This window comes from Scomber scombrus, chromosome 6, assembly GCF_963691925.1.
Source record: "Scomber scombrus chromosome 6, fScoSco1.1, whole genome shotgun sequence".
NCBI lineage: Eukaryota > Metazoa > Chordata > Actinopteri > Scombriformes > Scombridae > Scomber > Scomber scombrus.
Genome location: NC_084975.1, coordinates 16,559,698 through 16,582,303, shown reverse-complemented (window position 1 = coordinate 16,582,303; position 22,606 = coordinate 16,559,698). Strand labels below are relative to the sequence as shown.

General features: G+C 39.6%; 1 protein-coding gene across 3 annotated transcripts; it reads left to right on the top strand.

The window, feature by feature from the left end:
* Positions 1-7,050: 7,050 nt before the first annotated feature.
* Positions 7,051-16,158, top strand: elapor2a (endosome-lysosome associated apoptosis and autophagy regulator family member 2a). Of its 3 annotated transcripts, none has more exons than XM_062421608.1 (20): positions 7,051-7,232; positions 7,309-7,456; positions 7,548-7,637; positions 8,099-8,204; positions 8,328-8,480; positions 9,680-9,768; positions 9,880-10,060; positions 10,172-10,300; positions 10,973-11,063; positions 11,156-11,258; positions 11,351-11,488; positions 12,620-12,883; positions 12,973-13,146; positions 13,253-13,439; positions 13,666-13,762; positions 13,856-13,957; positions 14,093-14,219; positions 15,121-15,299; positions 15,703-15,871; positions 15,990-16,158. In XM_062421608.1, exons 1-20 carry the CDS (start codon positions 7,075-7,077, stop codon positions 16,056-16,058), a joined length of 2,754 nt encoding a protein of 917 aa, XP_062277592.1. In that variant the 5' UTR covers positions 7,051-7,074; the 3' UTR covers positions 16,059-16,158. The 3 variants fall into 3 exon arrangements, with proteins under 3 accessions (XP_062277592.1, XP_062277593.1, XP_062277594.1); XM_062421609.1 differs by having other exon boundaries at positions 15,703-15,877; XM_062421610.1 differs by having other exon boundaries at positions 12,973-13,162; positions 13,266-13,439; positions 15,703-15,877.
* Positions 16,159-22,606: the final 6,448 nt, after the last annotated feature.

Sequence of the window (22,606 nt, the reverse complement as noted above, 5' to 3'; positions counted from 1 at the left end):
ACTTAACTTAGAAATTTGGTTGTTTCATGTCAAAATGATTTCTGTCATAATCAATTACTGAACTAATTATTAATGAATATATCAGCTAAAAACAAATGTTACTGGCTGCAGCTTTCTTACCTTCGGTTGTCTTAAAATAATAGAGGGTCTGGGGATTTGAGGGTATTTCACCTCAAGTTCATGACTTAAATCCACCTCCAGGTCATCATCCCCTGAGCTCTGGGAGAGTCTACGGCAATCCGGAGGTGACTCAAAACACAGACTGTCATCTTTGTCTTGCAGGTGGCAGATAGAGTTTGTACCATTTTCTTTATAGGTTCTACTGGAATGGGTTGAGATGCAGCTGACAGTTCTTTGAGGCTGCTTATGCTGCTGTTCTGGGCTGCTTGGTAGGGGCTGGGATACAACTGGGTCTGCTACTGGAGGTCCATGGTCACATCTGCTTTGTCTGGAGTTATTTGGCTCCAGAGAGGGCGCTGGATCAGTATTAACATCAGGTGGATTACCAAAACAATGCCCTAGAGATGAACAAGGTAGCCCATGCATACTGGCGGTTACCAAGAATAAAAGTAAAACAAACCCTACTTGCACTGACATCAGGTGGGTCTGGGGCTTCCCAGGGTGTGGCGTAACATTAAGCAGTTAATCAGGATTGTCTTCTTGTACAAACGCTAAAGTAGAGTATGAAAAATAAACATTATTTCCTCTAAGTGGGATAAAGGCAAGTGCTCTACATAAGTATGTATCAACTTGTTCTACACTGTTTAAGCAACATATAAAATAAAAATCTCTCTTTATCCAATGAAGGCATTTAGTTTGATCCATGCCAAAGAATATCCTTAATAGCTGTCCATTACAGCATGTCTTCTTGTTATTGCATGGCAGCTTAAGTGGTCCACCTTGTCCAGTTGCAGATCTTTCAATGGGTCATCTATATATCCCAGACAACCTTGAAAGTCCAGACTGTGTCAATCATCTTGGTCAGTAGGTCGATCTGTCACCACATTATTCTCTCAGTCTGGCACAGAACATCAGATCAGCTGCTCTTAACAAGCAAAGGTCACTCTTTACACAGCCCACCATACAGTCGTTCCTTGTCTTCCTCTCTGACAATCTGCATGTGTATGATTGCTGCAGAGTTTGTGTGTGTGTGTGTGTGTGTGTGTGTGTGTGTGTGTGTGTGTGTGTCAGTGATGGGTGTCTCATTACTTAAACAGGTACTCCCTGGTCTGTTGTGAGTTTGGAGGCCAGGGTTGGGCCACTTGGTTCTAATAGGACTCTTGTTACCATCTGATTCAGGGTCAGTTACTAACACACTTGCCATACACTTCCCCACTATTAATTAATTTATTCATGAACTCATCTGATCACAGAGCAGCGGCCTGGAATGTAAAGGTTATTGGAGTGTTACAGATGGCTGAATATGAGAGTTCAAGTTACAGGCAGACACCGCAAGTGATAGGCCTCAGATGAGAAAGAGAAAGGAGGAGAGAGAGAGAGAGAGAGAGAGAGAGAGAGAGAGAGAGAGAGAGAGAGAGAGAGAGAGAGAGAGGGAGAGAGAGAGAGAGAGAGAGAGAGCTGCCTCGGTGACTGCTACTTAAATATTCATACAATCACATAAAGCAGACTTACATCAATAGTTTATCCAGCCCATTGTACTGGTGAATATACATTTTTCATAAGTTATTATCAAGTGTTGCATTATGACAACCCTGCTAAGATACAGAGCATCTTATTTTTTACTTAGGTTAGGCTATGTGCATACGTTTGAATTTGTTCCCTGAATTTAAACACAATGCCATTTCAATGCAGGATGGTTATTAGTCTAAAATATTGGTGAAATATTTGAAAACACCTGTATCTGGACAAATATGGCAGTCATAAAGGCCCTGCAACAAAAGAAAGAGCACTTTAAGTTGATATTTTGATTAAAGTTCTCTTCCTGACATGTATTAAGACATATATATATATATATATATATATATATATATATATATATATATATATATATATATATATATATCTACCTTTCCACTTTCAGCAGATGAATGTGAAATGTGAAAACAGCTTTTGGTGTCAAACTGCACATACATCATTCTACATTGTCAAGCTCAAACTTACAACTGTAGAAACAAGAAAAAAAACAAACATATTAAATAAAGTCAGCTTTTAATATGGCAAAGTCATTGCATACCATTTTTTTTAAACAGTAGTGTCTCCCGCACCCCTGGTGGTCTCAGGATCAGCACCTTGGACAGTGACTGTAATGCACCAATGCAGAATGCCATACTTTAACTTATGAGGTGAACAGGAAAGCAGGAGGATGACCTAATTGCAATATATTGTAAAAATGATTTAATTTATTTTTCACTCAAAAACGTGTTTATTAGAACATATTGATATGTGTATTGCCCCAAATTCTTAAAGGTGTTTTGATAAGTTCTGTCATATTTAATTTTACCTCTAATATGATACCTAATATGTTAAGCCTTAATGACAAACAGGTTTATTGTGCTCATTGGTATCAACTATTCATATCTATATATTCCTTATATGCAGGCCTGATTACACTCTCTCTAAGCTCTCACAGTTGCCAATGGGCAATTTATGTCTATTAGAGCATATTATTTGTATTTAGAAAATGCAAAATACAATGAATTGTCTTATTATAGGAATAAAAATGATTCATAAAGCAGCTTGTATGGTAATGGTTGCGGTAAGGATGTGTCAATGCAGAGCTTGGTTTCTCTCTGGCGGTCAGTGATAAGTACTACAACACATATGATTTAAGGACAAATGCTGCATCTTAACTGCCAAGTTTTTGAAAAGATGTAGGTGCTTTCAAAGTGTGCATTCTCACAACGACATTATTAAATTATTAAACATTAAATATGATGACATCGATTCATGATTTTCATCTTCATCTTACATTTTAGCACTTGTTTTATAATTGATAAAAAAACAAGCAAATGTTCACATAAACTAAACAACTTTAACTTATAATTATAAGATACATCACTTTTTAAATGGTCTGTTACTGATTTTTTCCTGAGCGACGTCATATCAGCGTCAGAGTCGGTGGTTTGAGGCGCCACACAGCTTCGTCAAGTCTCCAGATCTAACCTGAATAACATCAGACCATTTTAACTCCACATTAAAGTTATACAATCACTTCATACTTCATTCAATAAATGGGGGGGGGGGGCTTTCACACAAAATGAACGTGATGAAGAGTATGCACGTTAAAAAAAAATACTATCACAACAATAGGAAGATCCGGCATGAGCAAATAAACAGGATTACGTTAAGAAATCCGATCATTATCTTTAAAGCATGCGTCCTGAGTTTTAGCTTGAAAGCCCAATCCGGAAGCGCTCTGTTATTCTGTCCAGTGTGGTTGACATGAAGCAGCCCTGAAGCGCACAGTCTGAGGATAATCGCAGGTGGTGAGGGCTACAATCTGCCAACAAGAGACGGCAGATGCAACGCTGGTGTTGATTTGTAATTGACTATCCTGTAATCTGGCTCAAATTTATGATACATTTCTCTCTGCTGGATAGACGTTGTTTTTGTTGTTGTGTTTTTTTGCCCCTCGATGATCTACAATGCGGTCCTCGGCTTGGTTCGTCGCCAGTTGCGCTCTCATCCTTTGCACGCTCCGGCTGATTGACAGGGCCACAGGACAGAAGCAGTGTAGTGAGGTGAGAAATGCCACAGTCGATCAATATGCTTTCAATGCTGTTTCCCTGCATTTACTATCATTGTCAAAGCTCCTTAGAAAGCGCAAAAGACACTGATTGGGCCGCTATGGCTGCACGCGCTGACAGTGAGTTGGTCATTCACGATGTCAAACACGGTTAAAAAATTGATGACACATTTCCGGGGCGATTTATGGTTAAGATGATGCTTAAAACCACAGTCCCTTCAGTCTTTCATCATGACTCGCAGTAGCTGGGAGGACTTGAGTGCACCTTAACCAATGCTCACTTTAAACAAGAGCACAACTGATTGTTTCTCTGGTGTGTTGAGTTTGACCACTCAGTGGCCAGGGGCTGTTATCAGTTTCCTGCATCCTTCCTTCTGCTTTGGCTCAGCTCAACACCTCCTCAGTCCAGACTGGCAGTACAGTCACACGATAAAGGGGCAACATTCCTCTTAAGTTATTGGCACAATCTCTGTTCTCACACGGGCAGAAAGTGATTACTGCAACTCCTATTTGGGCCTATATGGTCCTAAATTTCTCTGCTGCTGGCTTTAATTCTTGTGCTTTTGGGGAATTACAAATATCATCATGTAATATGTTTAATCTTATGAAATGCATCTGGAGGTTGAGGCTGAATTACATTGGTGACAAATGTGGAAAGTCTGCCATATCAGTGATTGACAACAGCTCTTGTGGAAGTCGCAGGACATAATGGGCTTAGTGCAACAGAGTTCGGAATCCTTCTCTTGTCTTGAATCACAGAGTTTGGTCCACACTTCCATCTGACTCCTCTGATCTTTTATCAACAGTGACTTAGCTCTATCACTAGACCCCACCGTCAACAGAGAAAATCATTCCACACACAGTGGCCTGCATGCACCCTGGTGTCAAAATCTGGTTTGGCTCAAGGAGCAACATTATGTAAACTATCTGAAAATTAGGCCACACTCCTCTGCAGAGAGAGAGGTGGCAATACCAAGCTCTGTGGAAGCGAGAACTTCAAGCGTCACCCCAGATCTCAGATTAATACTCTAAAACGCAAAAAAAAAAGAAGTCTTCTCCCTGATTATGTGAAAAGCTTTATCGTGTCTCTGACTATTTTAACAGCAGCCCATCACCCCTGTTTCCATCGCTGTGGAGATGGAATGTTGTGTATCCAGGGCAGAAGAGTGGCTGTGGCTGTAGAGATAACACCGTAACGAGCACTCATGTTTTGTAAGCAGTTTGGATAAGGAAGTTGGTGGTTGCTAATGCAGTAGTTCCATCCACTCAGCCTGCTCTGATTAGCAAAAAAACCCCAAAACATTCTCACCCGCTATGAAATGACTCAGGGATCTGATCTGGGTGGAGGCGTCTTGTGGTGTGATTCTTAATGACCTGCTTCTGGTCTAGATTTGCTCTTTATTTGGGTCCAAGACTGTTGTGGCAACTGATTTCTTATGCAGATATTTTCTGCGTCTCTTTGGCAGACTGACTACTACTATGAGTACACAGAGTGTGACAGTACAGGATCCCGGTGGAGAGTGGCTATCCCGCAGAGCCCTGGAGCCTGCGTTGGGTTACCAGCCCCAGTACGTGGAACAGAGTGCAGTAAGTTGGCAATAATTAGACGTGTGTGTGTGTGTGTGTAAGAGAGTGAGCGTTGATGTGTGTACCTCACCTTCCTATCAGTAGCCTGGAATTTCCACAACTACATCCTGACGGACCCTGCTTGGATATCCTTCAGTCAACCACAGTGCAAAGCCACAGGCCAATGACCTCAGTGCAAAACAATGTCACATAATGATTGTCTGCTGGCTTTTTTTTTTTTTTTAATAAACTTTTTTGTAATTGAAACATTTCATAGCAAATACAACTTTACAAAAACATATTTTTCCTTTTGTAAATTTTCAAACAAACCAATGACCCACCCTTTCCATCCCTCTCCTGGCTCACAGCTCCTGTCCCACACAATTGCGGTTTAACATAAAACTGTACAATATGCATTGCATGTAAGGTATAAGTAAGAAAACTATGTATAGTGGTATACAAATTGCAGTGTCATAAAGACTAAGAACAGACAAACAAAACAAAGTAAAAAAACAAAGGAGAAAAAAATATATGTACATAATTGGTAAATAATAAAATTATGTCTCCTCACTTTTTTAATAAGTCACATCGTTGATTGAACAGGTTGTGTTTCACAATGATTGTTTGTGATATGAGGTAAAGTAACTGGGGAAAGATGTTGGTGTTTCTCAAGACAATTTTCATTGTTAGTGTATTGGAAAGGATACATTTATTCAGTAACTAACTATAAAAGTGCTAATATTTTGCCATGGAAACAGATCTAAGTCGAAGGTGAGTCATAGGGAGTGCATATGGAGTCATGAGGGTGTACCAACCGATTGGTAGTGAAAAGTGTCATCATGATGGAACCAGGAAGACACATCACAATTGTGTAAAAGTACACAAATTCTCTTACAAAGTGGTCAAACAAGTTTGTTTTGTTAGACCTCACTGGAACAGGTTTGCCCTGCACTGTCACAGTGCTGCTTCACTAATGGTTCAATTGAGATTATCACCAGTGAAATCTGTGTGTGTGTGGATAGAAATGTCACTTGCAGAATAAGGTGCACAGGCGTCGGCTCTCTGTTAATGTTAATGTTCTGCTAATGTTTGCTAACAGTTGTTTTTACGTATAAACTGCACATGGAAATTATTCTCATTATGATTATGGATCATTATGAGGCAACACAGCTGGTCCCAAGAAATGTTCACTTTACTGAAGTGTGTGACTTCCACATTTCCTGTTTGTATCTTCATGTTGCATAGTTCTGTCCAGATAAAATGTTCACCATTAAGCAGTGATGGAAAACTAACTAACACTTTTGTTATTTTTTTAAATTAATTAATTATTTTCATTTTTCTGTTTCCTTCTTCCTGTTCAGAGTCATGCGAAATTCAGACACCTGTTTCCTCATAACAACTGTGCAAACTATCTTACATTTGATATAATACTATCTTTGCACCATGATCAAATGCCAAATGCCAAGAGTCATAGTGTGAGAGGATCATAATGGCATTAGACCAGATCAGGTATGAGGAAAAGCTGACACTGTCAAATGCAGAAGGCTCAGTGGAAAAAGTGCAGAGCAGACACAGTGTGTAACAGGATGTAAGGATTATGATCCTCGATCATTGTGGCTACATAATACTGATTTGCATGACCGTTTCTTCTTCAGGCTGTGTCATTTCATATTGTGTATGGGTTTTGTAGCAAAATGTGAAGAGAGTTATGAAAATGGCTTATTTGTCATTATATTCTTGTTTTTCATTTTGCACTACTGTGTCCCTCAGCCTTTTCATGTGAGGCTGGGGAATTCCTGGAGATGTCGGCTCAGGAGTGTACTCGGTGTGCAGCGGGAAGCTACTCCCTTGGCAGCGGCATCCGCTTTGACCAATGGGATTCTATGCCTACTGGATTCAGTAGCCTGGCAACCTCCCTAGAGAACAGTCCCCGTGGAGATGATAGCCTCACCTGCAACAGGTGTGCAAGTAAGACACAACAGAAACTGAAAGTCAGGTCGTGAGCTTGTTTTTAAAATTTGTTCTTTTCACCGCAGTTCTTCCTGGGTGCCTCAGGGAAACTACCTGGAGTCCAACAGGGATGAATGCACGGTCTCTCTCATCTATGCCGTCCACCTTAAGAAGCAGGGATCTGTCAGCTATGAGTACCAGTATCCAGACAACAACCTGTTATTTGAATTCTTTGTGAGTATCACACATTCATCAGCTTTAGTTTATTTAACACTAAATTAAAAGGTATTTCAGTTTACGGATGCTGATAATCTGTGTGTTGTAGATCCAGAATGATCAATGTCAGGAGATGGATCAGACTGCTGATACAAAGTGGCTCAAGCTCACCAATCATGGTGAATGGGCAACCCATACGGTAAGAGTTGCATGCTTTTAAGATCAACAGTAGCCAGGAAGGAGGACAGATCTTAGCCTGCTGGCCTTGTTCTGCCAACATAAATGTGTTTCACTCAGGCTGAGCTGCAAGAAATGGGTGGATACAAGCAGAAAGCCTGTTGGTACACAGGGAGAGGTTGCCATCACTTATAATTGTCTCCAGTACTATTTTTATGGTTTTCAGCAATCTAGATTGAACTTGATAGGTACAGTATTAGATTACTATAAGGATATTTAGCAATTTAAGCAAGTTCGCTTTATTTATCATCTGTGTATATATATGTATATTTAATTGTAATGATAGTCTCAACTCTTCAGATCCAGCATTTTAGATAACCTCTTATTTAAGCAAACCAGGTTTTTTTTCTCTTGAAACTACCACTACGAAACTACTGTAGGTGTTTGCTTGACTGACGATTCATGAAATTCTGCGTATTCCAGGTGAACCTGAAATCTGGTACCAACATCCTGTACTGGAGGACTGGTGGTGTTCTGATGGGGAGCAAAGTGGTCAAGCCTGTTTTGCTGAAAAATGTCCAGATAGAAGGTTGGTGACTTATTTCAATCTTTTCTTCCTCTTTTCTATCTAATCATTGACAAATCAATATACCAGTCAAGTTTTGATTATCCTTAATTCTGTTTTTTTCTTGCCATTATATCCTTCTAACAGGAGTTGCCTATACGTCAGAGTGTTTCCCATGTAAGCCCGGAACATTCAGCCGAGTCCCAGGCTCTTCCACGTGTGAACCCTGTCCTCGGGACACCTTTTCTAGCCATGGTGCCAGCTCCTGTACCTCTTGTAACACCACCACTCACTATTCAGGTAGAAACAGTCAGAAAAAGACACATTTGCAATTTTCAAGTCTACATTGAATCTTTGGAACAACATAACAAGACTGCATTGCAGTATTCAGTGTAGCCTAATTGTTATCAGTGCTACTCACAGAAGCATGCAACACACTGAAAGGATGGAACGGGAGCTTGTTCTATTTTTGGCCACATTAGACGGTTTTTTCAAACTTTAGAAGAAGAAACATGCTTGTTAGTTCAGCGGGGAGCTTTTTTTTCTTTTCAATTTGTTTACTAATATGCTCATTTCTATGAGTAAAAGTAGTATGCTCCCTAATTGTTTTATTGTATTTTTCACCAGGTATTTTCTTGATACATTTCCATATATAAACTTGTCAATGTACTAGTTTTGAGAAAAAGGGCCAGCTTCCTAATAAGCACATAAAAGTAGATGTTCATAATTATAGAAATGTGGTATATGTCCAGCTGTGATGTTTTAACCTAACATAGTGAGAAATCTTATTATATGATGTGAATGCATGTCCTCTTCAGTGTTACTAATGATACAGAGGAGTGACTGGACAGAGACTAGACTATTCAGCACCTATTACATATTTAATTCAGTACACCTCTGCATTTTGTATGATCCCTGGCTGTTATACTTTTAGCAGGCTCCTGCTCAGACAATCCTTACACACTGTATTTCAGCTGAATAGGTCTCTATTCCATTTTGATTCTTGTGTTTTAATGATTTACCTTAATATATTTTAGGTGAAGTGCTTTGCTATATCTTTTAAGAAAGGTGATTATATATTTCAGATCAATTACATTTTAATTCAGTATTATTTATACAGCGCCAATATCACAACAGAAGTTATCATAAGGCACTTCTCACATAGAGTAGGTATAGACCATAGTCTTTAGTTTAAAGAGATCCAACACTCCCCCATGCAAGAGCAAGCAGCAATTAAACACTCCCCTTTAACAGGAAGAACCTCAAGTAGAACGGGGCTCTAGGTGGGCAGCCATCTGCCTTGACCAGTTGGGTTGAGAGAGAAAGAAGGTGAGTGCAGAGGAGAGAGAGTGAGTTTAAAGTATTACGGTATTAAAGTACTGTTTCTGGGATACTAGGTAAATAATAAAATGTATCCTGTATCCTGTTTTTTTGCTCCTTTATTTGATTGCTTCTTTCAGGAATGCGATTTTTATTTTTGTCTCAATTTGTTTTTCAAGCTGAGGGATCAGCTGTGTGTAAGGAAAGACCTCCATGTTCCAGGAAAGACTACTTCCAGATCCACACAGCTTGTGATCATGAGGGAAAGGTGAGGGGAAAAAAAGAGGCCACCATTGAGATTAAACATCCTGAGGAATCTCATTCCGTAATCACAGTTTCTGCTTTTTTCCATCACTCTCCATTATCTGCGTAATTTCAGACCCAGGTAATATATAAGTGGATGGAGCCAAAGATCTGTCTTGAGGGTGTGACTGGAGCGGAGACGTTGCCTCCAAGTGGAAAACGAGAGCCCTGCCCCCCCTGTAACCCCGGTTTCTATAACAATGACACAGCCACCTGCTCACCCTGTCCACCTGGGACCTATTCTAATGGGATGAAACGTACTGAGAATTCTCTTAATTTATCTTGTATTCCTCCCTGCCATTTTTCTTCAGTTGCTTCTGTCTTTTCTCTGCATGGTTTCCTAATTGTGTACTGTGTCCATGCCCCAGCATGTAAGCCGTGTCCAGCTGGCACTGAGCCCACCTTGGGTTACGAGTTTAAATGGTGGAATGTCCTTCCTGCAAACATGAAGACCTCCTGTTTCAACGTGGGCAACTCCAAATGTGACAGTATGAATGGTGGGTGTTTCTGGAAAGAGGACACAATGCAGTATGTTCATTAGAGCTACAACTAGGATTTTTACCTTGATCTTTCTCTCTTTTTATACCTTATATTAAAGGAATAATTTGGCTTTTTGGGAAATATTTCTTAACGTTAGATGAGAAGTTTGATACTCTCATATTGGTATATTATTGATATGGCAAATTAAGCTACTAACAGCAAGGGGTTACCTTAGCTAACTGACAAGCTCAGCTTAGCACACAGGCTGGAAATGGGGACACAATTAACGTTAGCCTGGCTGTAACAAAAGGTAACAAAATCAATGTTTTGGTTTTATGGGGGATAAAGTGTAATTATTTACCTGATGCGGTGACTTCCTAGAGTCTTTGATGCCTGGCAACCTCACAGTAATGTCAAGACTCAAGTTAGTGTGCCCATCCACCACATAATCCCCCATAAAATGGGAACATGCCATTCATACACTGGTTTTTGTAAAGTGTTGTAGAGATGTCCGCCTGTTTCCAGTCTTTATGCTAAGCTAAGCTAACCTGGCTGTAGCTTCATATTTACTGTAGGGACATGAGAGCAGATCTTCTCATCTATGCCTCTGCAAGAAAACAAATAATGCTGTCTTAATGTATCTATTTCTTGAAAATGGTTGTGTAATATGAATTTGTTCTGTCCGTTAGGCTGGGAGGTTGCTGGGGATCATATCCAAACTGGAGCAGGAAGCTCGGATAATGATTACCTCATCCTCAACATCCATGTTCCTGGCTTCAAGTGAGTACAGTCTCCACCACTTTTGTCAGTGAGGTGTCTGTTTCTTTCTTCTGCGTCTAATACCCCTCTTTTCTGTTTACATCCTACATCAGGCTCCCTACGTCAATGTCAAGCCACTCAGGGACAGAGTTTGGTCGTATCACATTTGAATTTGAAACTTTGTGCACAGCTGACTGTGAGCTCTACTTTATGATGGTGAGAACAACTGACAATCTAACATATGTTTTCTGCTATATACATTACTATAGAGGTGTTTGAAAGATACATTTGTTGAATGTGTCTTTTAGGATGTAAACAGGAAGAGTACCACAGTGGTGGAGTCATGGGAGAAAACCAAAACAAGACAGTCCTACACGCATATCATGACAAAGAATGCCTCCCTTTCCTACACATGGGCTTTCCAGAGGACTAACCAGCCTTCAGATGTGAGTACTTTTATCTACAGTACCAATCAAATGTCTGGGCATGCATACTATTATCATTTCTGTGGAATTTTTTAAATATCAGTTGTCCTGATGAGTTTAATTTGCTTAATTAGATTTTACAATAAAGAAATAAATTCCATGGTTGCATGCAGAATAGGGTTATATAAAATATTGTTATGCCTGTCGTCTTAAGTCAAGAAACAGGAAAGCTTTGAAAAACAGCCTTATCATCCTCTTTCAGACTTGTGAATCAGCTCCACACTAGGTACACTGAACACTCCCTTCTGTTTGGTATTCAAAATCATTTCAAAGGTTCTGTTTAAACCACATAAAATGGAGTACTTTATCACTGTGCTCAATCAGTATCTTGCATATAATGCATGACCACTAGAAAATATGTTTTTATGGGCATAGCATCCATTTCTGATACCTCCAACCTTATTGGCAGTGGCAGAGGTGAAGCGTGAATCATCTACTTGCTTTTTTGATTAACCTGTTTTGCTAAATGTATGTTCCAGGGAACTGCATATTTCATGCAGTTAATGCTTGAGTTAATAATAAATCCAGGGCTTTTTATCAGAATTGTACTTACACCAACAAATACCAACAATCTCTACTGTGTGTCTCATAGAAAACAACACATTTGGAATATTTTAGTTCTGGACCTGACCTGTCAAGAAAGTAATCATTCATTATGGATGTTTGCATGACTCACTTTGTCTCATCAAAGTTTCCAGCATGTCTTCACCACTTTGTTGTCGGATAAGATATTATCCGACAACAAAAATATTGTCACAATCAAGTAATTTTCTTATTTTTTGATTGTTTTTCCTAAGAAATATCAGAAAATATATATTTAAAAAAAATTTGGATTAATATTCTGTTGATCGATTGATGGATTAATGGACTAATCATTGCAACTCTAACATGCAGAAAAGTCTCTACTACTGCATGTGAAAATAAGCTGGTTAAAATGGCTTCAAGATATCACTTTGAAGTGGCTTTTTTTTATCATAGTAAGACTGCACTAAAGCAGTATTCATTACAAAGAAGATCACCGGTAGTAATTGTGATTTAGGTAGCAACAGAAGTCTAGTTCATTTGGTATCTTTGTGTGCCTCTCATCCCCAGGTGCGTCGATATGTTAATGATGTGGCACGAATCTACTCCATATCAGTGAGTAACGCTGTAGATGGAGTGTCGTCTGAATGCCGAGCTTGTGCCCTCAGCACCGAGCCGTCCAGCTCTATGTGTGTGCCGTGTCCACCTGGACATTACATAGACTCACGCACCAGCCAGTGTATGGAGTGTCCTCAAAACACACACCTCATCTCTCACGCCACACCAGGTCTAGATGCCTGCAGACCCTGTGGACCAGCCAGCAACAGCGACAAGGTTGGTAGCCACTCTTCATCATTCTTTTTCATTAAAATGTATTACTTACTTAAGATACAACCATGTATATGTACTTTTGTTTTTTCCAGGATCACAGTTTATGTTACAGTGACTGTCACTTCACCCACACAGACGGCAATGTCACTCTGACTTATGACTTCAGCCCCCTTGGGTCTGTGGGGTTACTGATGAATGGTCCAAGCTTCACCTCCAAAGGAACCAAGTACTACCACCAGTTCAATATCAGCCTGTGTGGAGGACAGGTGAAAAGATGGAAATGCACACATGCAGGACATTCTGCCTTTTCAAACATTTGTGTATACAGTATGAATGTAAAGCCTTAACCATTTGCTCTTTTTTTAATTTCAGGATCAGTTGGCAGTATGCATAGACAACGTAACAGACCTATCCATCACTGACTCCCAGAGAGAGAAAGGCGAAGGAGCTAGTGCTGTCAAGACCTTCATCTGTCAGTCAACAATAATCCCAGCTAGTGGACGAGGCTTCCACACTGCACTATCCTCGCAGTCCATTAACCTGGCTGAGACATTTCTTGGTGAGTGTGAGAACTTAAGATTCAGAAGTGTGGGTGAATTAGGTATGTTTTATACTGCTTTCATTGCTAAAAACAAAGTGCATAATGTCAAGAAGTTCTTTTGGGGTCATGCCATGCCATTACCATGCTTGGTCTTCAAATTATTATTGTTTTTAATTAAGAATATTAAAAACATGAATTGTATGTACACACTTTAATCCAACCTTCCTTTGTATGATATTAACAGGAGCAACAGTAGAAAATACACTTGATGGAATAAGGGCAAGAACAGAGCTGTTCCCCCAGACCTCCAAAAATGTCCCTGATGTCAACTTCTACTACCGGTACCTCAAACATTTTCATTATTTTTTTCTTAGTCATGAAATTTTTTTTGCACTCTAAAGTTCTGTCTTTCTTGCTTTCTTTTTGTTGGTAAGGTCCTTGGAGGCGACCGCGTCTTGTGAGTCAGGTCGAAGTGCAGTGGTGACACTTCGCTGTAACCCAGAGAAGAGCACTAAAGGGGAGCTCTCAGTGCCCAGGTACATCTCTATCTCTGCTTCTCTGAGTGCCTGTGTTGTATTCCCCCATAGTCATTTTCAGTTAGATCACATGTAACATTTATCAATGCTGTGGTGTGGTGTGGATGTGACTAAGTCTGTGTTTTGCCATTGCAGTCAGTGCCCTGCAGGAACGTGTGACGGCTGCACCTTTCATTTCTTATGGGAGAGCTCAGGAGCCTGTCCTACATGCACGGAGAGGGATTACCATTGGATAGAGGGAGCCTGCAAGGGAGGACACCAGGTGTGTGTGTTTACATAGAGTTTAGTCCATAAGTACTGGAACAGTTATGTTTACTTTTTTTTTCTCCTTCATGCAGCAAATTAGATATGAAACGAAACAATGAAAGGAAATTGTTGACGTTTAACTCTATTTACACTTATATTCCATGAAATGTGTTGAAATTTTTTTCATTTTTATACACACTGCCTAAGGGTAAGAAGGGCTGTATGATTTCCGTATGGATCTGAACACTGTTAAATCTAAAAGTCTGCACTTTTAGCAGTCTTTGTTTCACTTCAATTCCAGTGTTATGGGCTAGAGCAAAAGCAATGAAAAAAAAAATCACTGAAATACTTAAAAATAGGAGTCCACTGGTTGCGAATTGCACCTATTCGTCAAATTCACAACGGAGGGTTCAAGGATCAAAATAGATGCAGCAGAACCAGAGATATCACCAAACGTTTCTCTTTCTTGTCAAACCTGGCGCCGTCATTACCCACAGTGCAGCTCTACTCTGTTCACTCAAGATGCTAGTAGCTACTAACATAGCCTAGAGACCTAGCCTCAAGCAGAGATCAGGAGCGGGCTACAGTGGTCTGGTCTGGTAACCTCACGTCTTTCAAACTACACATACAGATTTCTTTCATTTTTAAACTTGTAGTCAATAGCCCCAAGCCAGGTTTTCCCAGATTTTGTGCGGCTGCCTCTGGAGTCACACAAGTCCTGTGCAACTTATTTCACATAAGCAGCAGTACTCCCCAAGACTTGTAAACAGGGTGTACAATTGTACCCACTTAAACAGACTGCACTTTATGTATGAGAAATTCATATATGCAATTTTCTGTGTATCTTCCACACATTCTTACATTCTTGTTTTTAATGCTGTGTGTATGTGTGTGTGTGTGTGTGTGTTCATCCTCAGGAAATGCTGTATGTGTGGACTGAACCGAAGCTGTGTATGGGAGGTGTGTCCTTGCCTGAAAAGAAAACCATGCCATGTGAGGGTATGGAGTTCTGGGTACGGCTTGGTGCGGGGCTGGGAGCTTTCACTGCAGTGCTGCTTGTCTCCCTCACCTGCTACTTTTGGAAAAAAAACAAACGGTACCATTTATTTTCTTCTTTCTTCTTCTCTCCCTCTTGTTTCTTCCTGTCCATCTCTTTTCCTCTTCTGGTTCCTTCTTGTATTCCCTCTTAACCTAATCCTTCCTTCTCTTAATGTCTTTCCCTATTCCTTCTTTCTCCTTTTTCTGTTATTCCTTTAATGTTTTTCTTCTTTCCTTCCTCCCTACTCCCTGTTGTCCCCCTCTTTGTCATGCCTTCCTTACTAATTTCCCTATTTTTTTCACTCTTTTCTTCCACTCCCATCCTGTCTTTCTTTGGCTCTTTACTTCAAACTCCTGTTTGATCTCATCCCTCCTGCCATACTTTCCTTGTTACATCACAGTTTTATCATTATTCATGTGGACATTTTACAACGTTGTTGTATCTCTTGTCTCTCTGCTAGGTTGGAATATAAGTACTCCAGGTTGGTGATGTCTGCCAACAAGGAGTGTGAGATGCCAGGAGCTGACAGCTGTGCTGTGATGGAGGGAGAGAACGAGGGAGACATGGAGGATGAAGTTGTGTACACGAAACCTTCTCTACTTGGCAAACTCAAAGCCATAGCATCAAAGGTGAGAGTCACATCATCATTTTACTGTAACTGAAAGCAAATCCCATTACTGTAAAAGGTTTTGATTTTAAGTGAACTTTATAAACTATTACAAAATGAATGTTTGTTTATGGTTTTAGGGAAATGGAGAGAACTATGAAAACATGCAGCTCAACTCATCCCATTCGAAAGCCCTGGTGTGGAGCTAGAACAATGGTGGCATGAATGAGAGTGAGGGGAGAGACCAGACCCTCGAGAGACTTTCCACCGAAGACCCCTTTAACCAGTGACCCCCTTTATGAGCTTTGGTAACAGGAATACTAACTGTGTACATGCACAGATATACACACACATCATGCACCTATAGAACCAGGTTCAGAGAATTCACAATAACATGGTGGCCTTAAAGCTTGGTACGACAGAGCCGTCCAACTCGAAGCATGGTACTGTGAAGCAGGTGTGTGTGTGTGATAGACACTTCCTGGTAGTAGTTTGATTCAAAATGATGTCAGAAAGGCTGTTAGAAGAGCTCAGGGCAAGACAAGGACCTATTTAAGATGTTTTGTTTATATTTATTTCAGTCTGTGAGTTTCGATGGTGTAATTTGCCATCAGGATCACAACAGTGAGTTTGTGTCCATCTCCCATAGACACTTACAGTGCTTGGTATATTCTGGTCATATAAAGCCTATATCTTCTCATCTGTTTGTTCTTTTGCATTGATGTAATAAGGAGAAGTGCTCGTCTGACTGATTGAAAATTAAGATGTCGTAATGCGGATGAGGTTGTGGTGTTGACTTTCCATGTACGTCAAATAAATTATGATGTATTTATGTAAGTTGATGTTCTTTTCAACTTCTTTTCAATTTCTTTTCTTTTGAGAACTGTGTTGGAGACTTGGGGACCACAGAGAAGGGTTAAACTGACATTTTAAGTACAAATAGATTTAAAGTAATACAGTTGAAATATTAAACCATTTTGAGTGTAAGTAAACGTAATTTGGGTTTATGCTTAGAAAAAAAGTCCATTCCAAAATATGATTGTATCGAAGTGCATATTTTTTGACCCATGATAATGGCTAATGACCTTTTCCTATAAGAACGAGAGTTCTTCTTATAATGCCAAATGTAACGCCACAAAGAGTGAAACAATTTCTCTCTCAACTCCTTTTGAGGTCATGTTACAATGAGAATGTTTAATGGGGTTTCTGTTGCACATAGGGAATTGACAATGAGAAATAACTAACTGCAAAACATGTCAGTAAATATACTTGCATGTCAGTCATAAAAATGTCATCTTTTAGGCATATGTAGCGTTTTTACTGATTTTTCTTAATTTGTAAAACTTCTTACATTTGTATTATAAGTCATTTCATGATTGGGAATTATTGACCTCTCTGTAACTCTGGAAGCTAAAAATGCTATACCCCTCTTAGCTTTGCTGAGGGCAGTGAAGGCCTTGTAATTCTAATCGCATAGTTGTCTTTTTTTGTTATTTGAAATTATTAAAACTTGATATAATCTTCCATTCAACTGTGAGAGTAACAGTATGACATCAGTTTGAAGTTTTTCTAGATCAACTTGCAAGTCACTTGCACTTGGCCAGATTTATTTTGTAAACATCCATTCATCCAGAGATTTGTGTCTTGTGCAGCCCAAAATCATTAAGTACTATAAAAGCCTCTGTCACTTTGCTTACAAACCCATTTTATGAAACTGTAGAAACTTTGGCCTGACTTTACATAACAGCTGTGATTATGTCAGTGGCTAGCCACTGATATGATACTGCAAACTGGAAATGGAGGGCACAATTTGGTATTAGTATTAGTTCAGTGATTAAAGATGTCGACACTTAAGTGTCCCTTTCAAATTCTAAGGTTCTGAGTTCTATCCCTGTTAAGGGGATAGAACTGAATATTGCTGCAATATTCAGCAATGATAGTTGAACAAAAACGCAGACACATAGTTCTCCCAATCTGCTGATTACTGACACTGGCCTGCCCTGACATAAACATGCATACTCCTTCAAATTAAGTTCTTTAGAAACAGCATAAGCTTATTTGTACATACTTCCCAACATATATTGCATGGGTGTGAAAATTGTCCATAAAACTTGGACAATTTACATGATGGAGGCCTTTGTGTCTTTTTAAACGTGTCAGAACAATCAGATGTTTTTTTCTCTGATCAACAGTAAAACTATTCAAACCATGATGAAGTTAGATATAGTATGTATGTTACTCACTCACTGCGTTGTCTTACATAGCCTTACCTCTCTCTTTTTTGGACCTTTTGGAACTACCATATACTTTGAAATTTGAACGTTTTTTCTAGCACAAATGGTCCACCTCATTCAGCAGATGTAATCTACTACTTTACTGTTTTGTAGTGTATTCCAGCAATTATATATAAATTACAAACACAATTTGTAATTGGGAAAATTTGATTAAACTCAGTTGGAACCTTTGTCACATTGAAAGTCAAATGCTCAGACATCCTTTATCCTACAGACTCCATTCAAACTTTAAAACATTCACAAAACTTTGAATTCTATGTCGTTTTTGCTTTACTCACTAACAGGGTTTGCAATTTATTTACCCTAAGAGGCTCTGCCTCGACACCTGAGAAAAAAATCTTTGCATTTACCACACATTTGGGGGGTAGCATCCTCGCAGCACAGTCCTCCTATAAAGCCTAAGTGCTAGTATTGCCTGTCTCCCTTTTTCAGTCAGCCACCTTTGAGAATGGCTCATCACCTGCAAACTTCATTCAAGGGCCCAGGGCGGACATTTCTCTGAGCTTATATTGTCGTTATGTATGTATACTTGACACAATGTGTTTGCTGTTAGACTTTGGATTTTGTATTGTATTTTCTATGACATCACATCACATACCTTTTATATTAATTATTTTTGCCATTAAGCCCCAGCAGCTGTGTCCATTTCTTTAGCTCCTTATTGAGCTTCTATAAACTCTCCTGTAGAGGGCAGCAGAGAACAGAAATATGTTGAAAGATAACTTCTAACATTGTGCTTTACATTCAGAATTTAGAAATCCAAGTGTTTACTAACCTGCTATTAGGTGATTAAACATGCATGTTGCACAAGAGTTTATTGGGGCTGGAAATTCCTGGCTGTAATTTATTAGGTTTAAAAGTTATTTGTGTAATGTGTTTGTAATGACTTGATCCTACCACCAGAGAGCGATCATTAGTTGGCCAAAAGACAAGAGTCATCATCTAATTTTGCAAAAGTAGGAATTACATGCAGTATGATGCTGCCACAAATAACAGACAGAAGCAGGAATAAACTGAAAGCATTTCTAAAAGCATTTTGAATTTCCATGTATATCAATCAACAATTTGACATGTTGAGTATAACATCTAAATAATCTAAAAATCTCCCACTGTGTCAGACTGTGCTGGCCCCCTTCTTTCTGTGTGTTTCTTTTAATCTGTTTTTTGTTTTTAATTTCTTTTCTCCTTTTCTCCTTCTTTCTTTCTTTTTTGGTTATTTCCCTCTTAGTCTTTTTTTCTTCAAGAGACTGAGCTTACACACCGGAGTGCATTGCCCTCAGGCAGGGAGCACTCCATAGATGGTTTAATTGGAGTGCCATCACTTAGAGAACAGATTAGGCAGAGTGTTACAGACATCTTTCAACATTTGCCAACACACGCTATGAATAGAGCCTGTGTACCTATGCGTGTGTGTGAAAGTAGTGGTGAGGGCTGTTAATGTTGTTGACAAAATCTATACACACTTGCATTCAGCATTTAGATTTTACCTGAGATTTATAGATGCTGCGCACACAGACACACTGAACTACTTTTTTTTTATTAGTCAAAGCAGGACAGACACAGAAGGACGAGTAGACAACAGCAGCTGTTTGCTTGTTGTTATTTATTATGATGTCATCACAGCCTCGTTATTGCACGTATCATAAACATGGAACTATTGCTTTGTGGTTGGCCAGTTCCAGAGTTCGGCTTGACCTTAGCTTCATTTCACCGCAGAGATCTTGTCTTGTTTCAAAGCCCAGAGGCCAAGGACACATTCTCTTGTATAGCGGGGGCTACAGCACAGACCTTTGTAGAGCACATGGCAGTTGGCAGAGGTTGAATAGAGAAACAATGTCTGTAGTGAAAAGGATATTGTCCGTAGTGAAAAGGATATTCCAATTAAGAAACCTTCCAGAGAGAGTTACTAGGTACATGAGATGATAAACTGAGTGTAGTGTAGTGAGAAAGGTGATACATTTCAAAGTGATGCATATTGTTTACATCTGAATCCCATTTTAATTTACCCATACATTCTCCATCTATTTTTTCTACCCTCCCCTTGTCCCTTTTCCAACCCCCTCAAGACCGCCTTGTTGGCATGTGCTGCGGTGGGCACACCTATCTGAGTGCTTCAGTTTAAATGTGGTGCTACCAATCTGTTGGCTTAGGTGGGCTTGGCTGAGACCAACACAGCAGCAAGTTTCACACATAGAGGGTAGACAAAGGTTGTGGTGGATAGGTTTAAGGGGTGAGGTGGACTGAGAGACAAAGGGTCAGGGGAAGAGTGTGAGACTCTTGTCCGAGACTAGTCCCTGGACTAAATGATTGGAGAATCAGGGTTAAGTGTTCTATTTGTGTGGCCATTAAAAGCTGGGAGTAGAGTACTGGGCCTTGCTGAGCCAAATCTCATCAGTCACTGCCAATTTGAATCAGAACCAGCTAACCCGTTTTTCCTCTTTCTATTCCTCTTCTTTCGCCCTCTCCTCCCACCCTCCTCTCCATGCAGACAAATAGACATTCCGGCAGCGGATGCGGTAATGGTTGTCCATAGCAACCTGCCATGCGGGGTGTATCTTGTGGGAGCAGGACCACTGAGTGAATGGCTAAGCCTTCTGCTAACAAAGACTGTGAATCTCTGAGATGCTTTGAGCTCCCATAGAAGCGCTGTGACTTCTGGGCTGTGGGAGTGCTTTACATAATCCAGCAGCAGCTCCCCTCTGCTCTGCCACATCTCTCTCTCCTCCTGCTCTCTGCACCTAAAACACACACCCCAATGTAGGTCGGCTCGTCTTGGCGCATCCACCCTTCTCTAAAATTCTTTCAATCTATCATTCAGTGTGATTATCACAGGATGATTTTGAAGACAGGTCAAGAGATGAATGTTCAACAGTTCTGCCTGTAACTAATATCAATTTTAAAATGGAGAAAATAGATCTGGATAGGTTGTTTGGGGAAATCTTAGAAAGTGTAACAGTCACACTGATATTTTAGACTGCATAATGTAGTATTTAACCATTTAAAATCAGTTTATTTGTAATTTACTCCCATCCTAAGTGCATTAAAGTCACGCAAGAGGGCACTTTTTAAAATGAAATATGCTGTGATGCTAAATTAGTCCAGTAATTTAAGATATTTATTTGGCTATGTGTTTTTGTCATTTATTCCTCCACCTCATAATTATCCACCAGCAGTCTGTTATATTTCCAGCTACAAATAGAGTGAGTTGATGGTTATGGATGTTTTGATTAATGTTATGTATGTTATGTATATGAGTTCTACTCTAACATCCTTTTGTTAGCTGGGATTTGCCAGCAGCTGACATTGTGTGCTCTGCTTCCTCTTGTGAGCCTCTATGGGACTGCTGAAGCCAGCTGCTCCACTGTGCCTCTCAACGTCAACACATTTAACACAGACATGTAAACTGCACACTTCAATAAGTCAATAAGTCAATGACTTCATCTCAATGGTATATGAGCTTCTCTTCCCCTGCCTTCTTATTGGAGCCAAGCTATAAAAAAATGGAACGTAAAATATGATGAGTGTCTATTAGAAATATCCACTTAATGATCTTTTTTTAAAATTACGGACTGGAGGAATAAAGGGGGGGGGGGGGGGGGGGGGAGAAAGTCATTTCCACCTAACGATTCCTCAGATTCACTTTTTCACACATTTAAGGTAAACAATCAATGGCAGAAGGCTTGATGGGGAATAAAACTAAAAGGCATAGTGTTGCCCTGAAAAATATACTCTATAATGAGATCACTTTTACATTGACCAAACAAAGATTTGCAGGCCCTGATGTATAACTGATCTCTTACGACCTCTATCTGGAGCACTATCAAACATACATTAAGGCACATAGCCATATTCAAAACATCACCACATACTGTATATATGGGGCACAAAAAAAAACATAAGCTACTCCCCTGTAGTTGGCAAAAATCAACATGTGTTCAACAAAGCAGACAGTTTCGCTCTCTTAGCATTTGAGTCATTTGAATATAAATTCATAATTACTGAGTAAGACATCAATTTGTTTTTGTTGACAGAACTAATGCAGAACTGTGTGTATTTACAGTTTTGAGGCAAAAGAAATGCATTAGATGTACTCTTCCTTTTATCTGTGCTATTAGTTATTATTAGCACTCCATTACGGCAATCCTCTGAAGAAACCCGCAGTTTGAGAGTGGGAGTGAACATACTGTTGCTTTGGTGAACACATGTCTGGAACTATGGCCATTTAGATAAAGGGATTCCATGATTAGAAATAGAAAAATGAACATTTGTATCAAAAGCAAAACATATTTTCCTGCAAAACAGCCACAATGGGTTCTTTATATGGATCATATGGATCTATGAAGTAAAGCACATCTATCAAGATGTGAATAGATGAATTTTCAAACCGAAAATTGTGTTCTGCCACAGTATAACTGTAAGTCAATGAGCTTGATGAATTTTTTGTACACGTCAGTTGCCAGACG